This window comes from Camelina sativa, chromosome 1, assembly GCF_030686135.1.
Source record: "Camelina sativa cultivar CO46 ecotype springtype chromosome 1, ASM3068613v1".
NCBI classification, from domain to species: Eukaryota; Viridiplantae; Streptophyta; class Magnoliopsida; order Brassicales; family Brassicaceae; genus Camelina; species Camelina sativa.
The window spans coordinates 13150329-13157148 of record NC_141880.1 but is presented as its reverse complement, the minus strand read 5'-3'; the positions used below and the strand labels follow the sequence as shown (position 1 = coordinate 13157148).

Here is a 6820-nt window from a genome sequence, read left to right as displayed (position 1 = left end):
GTGACTCTAAAGTCTGTTTATTTTAAAATAATTATTTTCCATTTCTTAGGCGAGTATCTTTTTCATGTATTAAAGGTCCTTTTTTTCTTCGGCTAGTATCTTTTGTCACGTATTAAAGGTCCCTTTTTTGTCATATGTTCTATGTATCCACCTTTTATGCTTCCACATTTTAGTATCTACTCTCACTTTGAGGCTGAGTTATAATAAAGTAACGGCTGAGTTATAATTTTACGGGAAAACGAAAGGTCACGTCAATTCATGTGACGACTGAGTATAGTGAATAATGGCTGAGTTATCAAAATGAACAATCTATAATGGCTGAGTTATCAAAAGAAAGGTCGCGTCTATTATTAGGTTAACTTATGGTTTCCCGCCAAAATATTGCTTAACGGTTGAGTTATAGTTTTACGAGAAAACGAAAGGTCTCGTTGATGGCTGAGTTATAGTAAGTAATGGATGAGTTATCACACGAAACAATCTGAAAGTAGATAGCTAATATATATAACTTGACGACTCAGTTATCAAAAGGAACAATCTGAAATCAAACGAGTGGTTTATACGGCTTGACGGCTGAGTTATTACACAAAACAAAACAAATCTCCCTAACTACATCCGACAAGTTTTCACATTGTGCCCAACTTGCTTACATCGCGAACATGTGTGTTGCTTCCTAGGGCGTTTATTTCCAATGGCCACTTCCAAAGATGATTTAATCCTACGCTTCTTGGGCCTTCCTGGCGGGTTCACAACAATCGGAGGCAATCACGGTAGATTACCCACATCAACAGGAACCGGGACTGATTCATCTGGAGGCATGATTGAACCACCCCATCCGTTAACCAAATCGACACTCATAAATTTCGGATCGCACAGGGATATATGAGACACATGCTTATGCTCTGCAGCTACGGTTGCATGGATGCATCGTATTTTCTCATGGTCGAAACGACGGCATGTGCATTTTTTTAGTTCCAAATTTACAACATGCAAAGATGTTTCATATGTCACTTGCACACGTACAGAATCAATCGTTTGTACCTGCATAAGTCTTGTTGCGGTGACACGGTCCTAGTAGGGAGTAGAACAAAAAAAAAATATGCAAAAGTTACAGCTGAGATATGGAAATTGTTATGGCTGATATATGAAACAGTTACGGCTGAGATACAGAAACTATTATGGCTGAGTTATCAACATTGACGACTGACTTATGTAAACTTACCTGTAACAGTTTCTCAACACCTCGAGTGAGCATTGTTAGCTGCGATTGCGCATCCTCTCTCCGTTCAGAAAACCATCTGGTCATCATATTCCGTATCGATTCTAGCAGTCGAGCTATGGGAAGACTTCTAGCATTTGACAATGCTTTGTTCATTGATTCGGCAATATTCGTTGTCATTAAATTGTACCTTTCCCCCAGGAAATGAACTCGCGCCCACATTCAGACACCAGCTATTTGGAGGTATGCATGTAGTTCGGGATGAAGTGCTTCAATCTTATTGAAAGCCTCATTAAAATCAGACAGCCTAAAACACCTTGCCGCTTTTTTAACCAGAGGGAACAAATGTTTTCCTTTGAACTTCACCAAAATGTTCTTATACAAATGGTAAGTGCAAATTCCACGGGAAGCCAACGGATACACTTCGCCAATCGCTTTCCCAATTGACTTATGTCTGTCGGAGATTATCGCAAGATCCTTTTCGTCAGGAATGACATTTTTGAGTTGTGTAAAAAACCAACGCCAAGACTCATCATTTTCAGTGTCAACAATAGCGAAAGCTATTGGGAAAATTTGAAAGTTACCATCCTGAGCTAGGGCTGTTAGAAGCGTCCCTTTGTAACTACCATGGAGAAACGTACCGTCGACAACAATAACTTTGCGCATGAAAGCAAACCCAGCAACACTCGCACCAAAAGAAATAAAAACATATTTGAATAAGTTTTCATCATCTATTTGGAGACGCGTGATTGTACCTGGATTTTCCCTTCTTACCATGTATAGGTAAGAAGGCAATTCGCTAAAACTATCCTCAGGAGTTCCCTAATCGATCTCCCTTGCAAACCGCAACAACTGATATGCCTTCCAATAACCCATCTGTTGACACCAACAAATTAATAAATCAACCATATCATATAAATAACTCAATCAATACATTCATAAAATTCAGCCGTAGAGAATCAAAAAACCAATCATAATACGTAAATAACTCAGTAAAGACATTCATATCAATCAGCCTTATAAAATCATTAAGTCAGCCGGTATTCATTGATAATCCAGCCATAAGGTAATGATATGTCAGCCATTATGTCAATAAGTCAGCCGAGACAGATTAATTACCTTCATACTAAATTGCTTGTTGAAAATGACGTCGACACTTTTAGGTTTAACTTCCGGACCAAGATCACCAAGATAGTCCCTGTAAAGACCTGCCAATACACCAGTTGTTGCTTGACGGGATCGATTAGAACGTTCTGTCACTGAACATGAATGTTCCGAATCGTATAAACGAACATGCCAATCCGGCTCATCCCCTTGTCTAGATGCACGAACTCTCCAAAGGCATCCTTCAACCCAACACCGCGCAACCACCATTCTTGGATTTGATACTGGTAAATTAAAATCAAATCCATCCCTAACCGAAATAAGTTTCACGCGATTATTGAACTCGGCTTTGCTCTTGTATCGTTGTCCTACAGCAATTTTTAGCGTTGACAACTCCAACCTAAAAGCCTCTAGGTTTATAGTCGATCTGACATTACCGTTGTTATGAGCACTCTTCTTAGGAGGCAGAGTTGGTGAATCTTTGTCTTTATTCGGAGGCAGAGTTGGTGAATCCGGTTCGTCTTTATTCGGATGCTCGCCCAAGACACTAAAGTTATCATCATCAGATGACGCACCATCGGAGTCGTCGAAAACATCAAATCGGGTTGAAAACTCATCGTCTTCTTCTTCATCAGCTGCTTCTTCGACAGCTTCTTCTTCTTCTTCATTTTCTTTGTCATCACTATAATCATAACAAGTGCCTTCAAATCCCCCACCGTCCACTTCGTATGTACATTTTACTTTTCAGTCAGAAATGCTTTGTTGTATCATACTTCCTCTAGCTCCACTAGATTCTGTAGACTTTTTAGCCGAAAAATCCACACAGAGACGTAGCTGATCGGTTTTCCATAGCCCCAAAAAACATTGCAACTGTCGATCATTGGAGACATAAACTGGTGGAGTATTATACGCCATTAGTTTCAGTGCCTTGTTCGAGAACATGTAGCTCAGCTTTAGCTCATAGCTAAACGCGTCCAATCTGTAGTCTTCAAGAACAAGCTCCACAAGCTTGTCGTGTGTTGTGCCACCTTCGATCTGCATAACTATACACTCTCTGTCGTCGGTGTTAAATACATATCTTTGTTTCTTTACCCAATTACCGGAAACAACTAGTATCGGAACTGGATCCATGAAAGAAAATGAAGAACAATGTGAAGAAGAAGTAGAAAGAACTAGGTGAAGATGAAAGTGAAAAAGAAGTATAAGAACAAGATGAAGTAGAAAGTGAAGAAGAAGTAGAAGAACAAGGATATATAATGTAAATAGTTCACTTAATAACCAGTTGAAGAATCGAAGGAACGACGTTTTGTATTTTCAGAGAAGAAAGATGATGACATGGATGATGCGTCCGACGTGGTAAGTCAGCCATTAAAGAAATAATAACTCAGCCTTAATATAACTCAGCCATGAAATAAAATATAACTCAGTCAAAACATGAATAACATTACAGTAATTAAAAAATAGAAAAATGGCTGCCAAACTTAGTCGCTGCGTCAACTGAAAATTTGTAACTCAGTTGTATCGTTTCATAGGTCAGCCGTAACTGAATAACATTATAGTAATTAATCTTTTGCTTCTAAGTCAGCCGTCAAATGTCCGAGTTGTACGATAAGTCAGCCTTTCACGGCTGAGTTATAGAATTTAACCATAACTCAGCCGAAACTACATCTCATAAGTCAGCCATTTTTCATAACTCAGCCAGCCGGAAATACAATAACTCAGCCTTGTCGTATTGATAACTCAGCCGAAAATTTGACAACTCAACCATCCGGTGAAAACTCAGCTGTAACGTTTGGCTGAGTTATGCTCTAAGTCAGCCGTCCAATCTTACTCAAATGTTTTTTCCATAAATCAGCCGCAACATACCTATAACTCAGCCGTCATTACCTCTATAACGCGTTACGGCTGAGTTATTTAATACACGTCAGCGATTTCTGCATGGCGTTTGAAGTGGCAATGGCATTTTTGTAATAACGTATTTTCCGGTAACATAAAACAAGGTCACGCTGGGTATTTTATAAATACCCGAACTATTCTAGTAATAAAATTTTTTTTTGTAGATTATGGTAATATTAACTAAAATGTATAACATGAGTAAAGATCCCTATATATATATATATATATATATAATTTTTTTCCTTTATATTAACAGTTGACTAAAGCAGTCATTTTTATTCTTTGTTTCGTGGGCAAGAACCGAAAGAAACCACTTCGTTAGCGTTGAAGGGGATCACCTAACTTATCTTAGTGTTTATCGGGAGTCAGATGAGTTCTTGGAAAAGAAAAAAGTAGCCGGCAGTGGAAACAATATTGATAAAATTATGAAAAAATGGTGTAAGGAGAACTTTGTGAATAGCCGTTCCTTGAAGCAAGCATATATATATATAGGTTGGTTATGCCTTCTTTGTAGACGGGTTTTAATGTGTCTTCATGCGGAAATGCATGCTTGAGTTTCGTAGATGTCTTGCTGTATCATTTTTCCTTAAAGCAGCACAGAGACAATTGGACGGTACATGCAGGTAGGTTTACCTATGGATATAGTGGTTCATTTAATATTTTAACATGTAAATACGCCTATTATGCTCTGCTCTTTTAGCAAAATTAACTTTCAAAGATACTTTTGATATCCCAAAGATATCTCGACTATTCCGGTTTGGGTAACCCTTAAAAAGATTCCGAACAGTCTCTACTCAATTCCAGGAATTAGCCATATTGCTTCAGGTTTAGGTGCTCCTATGGCTACTTACAAACCAAGACTTGACCCTTCTCTAATGGGTGAGGCTAAGATCTTGGTGGAAGTGGAGTTGAGTAAAGCATTTCCTCCTAGGATTGCAGCTGTGGATAAAAAGGGAAACATATCTATGGTTGATGTTGAATACGCTTGGGTTCCTGTTCAGTGTGGAGATTGTGGACAGTTAGGACATAAAGCTTCCCGTTGCATGAACCAAAATTTGCCACATCAAAAAGCCACCAAAGTTGTCTCTAATGAGGTCAATGCTCCTGCCAATGTTAGTTTATCTACCGCCCCAGCTCTAGTCTCTCCAATCAATCTTCAACATGAATCCACGAATGTTGTCATTCAAGAAGGCTCCAAAGTCCAAGACGATTCAGACCTACCTATTGAGGCTGTCCCAATACAAGTCTCAGATCTATGCACCAAAGTGGCAGATTGCCATACAAATATGGAAGTTCAAGTTTTATCTAAGATGGGGATTCACTTCCCTCAGATGGAGATTTAGTTGATGCAGAGGATTCTGATAGTAAATCTGAAATGATGGACCATATGACTCCTTCCGGACAAAGATTACTGCGAGAGAGACCGGTTCAACCTTCCATTAAAGCTAAAGAGACACAAGAGTCTTTTATTGCTCGAGGGAGAGGACAACGGGGACGTAGATCACGTGGTCGTGGGTGCCGTGGACGCGGGCACCGGGGACGTGGCTAGATGTCTCTTCGATGTTTAACAAAGCCAACCGGAGCGGAAGATTCGGTTACTATCTATGGGTCTGCTTGTATTATTGGCCTATTTCTATACTGCTTTTGTAGCTTTTAAAACTTTGTGACTTGTTTCACAAAATACTGCATGACTTTTTGTCATAGTTTTTGTAATATTCAGGTTATATTAATATTAAAAAAAAAATTAACTTCCATCGTCATTTAATGACTTGACAGGGCTTTGGAAAGTGGTGAGATTGTCCACATCCACCCAACTTCTGTTCTATTCCGTGCGAAACCTGAATATGTTATATTCGACGAGCTCATGCAAACCATGAAGAAGTACATCAAGAACCTCACAAGAATTGATCCCTTATGGTTGGCTGAGTTGGCTCCTCATCATTACAAAACGGCAGAGTGAATTTAACTTGCCCCCTTTGCTTATTTCTAGGTAAACACACAACAATATCTCTCATCAGTTTTTGAAATTTTAATATGGCAATGGCATAGAGAGAAGATTAACATCTCTTCTTTTTGTAATCATCATTTCTCTCTCTGATGCAGATATAACTATTTCTATCCTGATGGAGGTTGAATACTTTATGTTAGGTTCAAAACAAATTTATGTTAACAAGACCGATCGAGCTAACCATATTTTACAGTCTAGTAGAATATATCAATATTACATTATATATGAAGACTCAAACTGAGTAGAATATGTGCACTAATTACAATGGAAAACAAGCTCGAAGACTTTTGGTCTTTACACGCTCGTACTTGAAAACGATTCAGAACATTGCAAGTCAAATCTTTTTGTATCTCATACTTGAAAACTGTTTATGCTTTTTTTTTGTAATATATATATAAATTTCTGGTTACTTCTCCGGTCAACTCTAGGAGCTAAATTTTAAAAATTTGGTTAATTACTTTAAAATTATGTTATATTGATAATTTTTCAAAAAGTGAAATTATGTTATATTGATAATTTTTCATCTATTAAAGAAGCAACATATTAAAATTACTATGCTTCCTTATAATTAATTGGAAAACAATCTTAGTAATGTT

General features: G+C 38.0%; 1 protein-coding gene and 1 pseudogene across 1 annotated transcript; one reads left to right on the top strand and one right to left on the bottom strand.

Moving 5' to 3' along the window:
* Positions 1 to 2038: 2038 nt before the first annotated feature.
* On the bottom strand, positions 2039 to 3235 carry LOC147949864 (uncharacterized). Its single transcript, XM_087510975.1, has 3 exons — positions 3231 to 3235; positions 2336 to 3002; positions 2039 to 2092 (listed from the first exon to the last, which is right to left on the bottom strand). The coding sequence occupies exons 1-3, from the start codon at positions 3233 to 3235 to the stop codon at positions 2039 to 2041; spliced, it is 726 nt and encodes a 241-aa protein (XP_087367101.1).
* A 1515-nt stretch (positions 3236 to 4750) lies between these two features.
* On the top strand, positions 4751 to 5931 carry LOC109126739 (uncharacterized; annotated as a pseudogene).
* Positions 5932 to 6820: the final 889 nt, after the last annotated feature.

What these genes read in the sequence shown, in the direction of transcription:
- LOC147949864 (XM_087510975.1), bottom strand. An exon ending in ACAAGCAATTTAGTATGAAG is followed by an intron (nt 2,093 to 2,335) that starts GTAATTAATCTG and finishes TGGTGTCAACAG; the next exon opens with ATGGGTTATTGGAAGGCATA.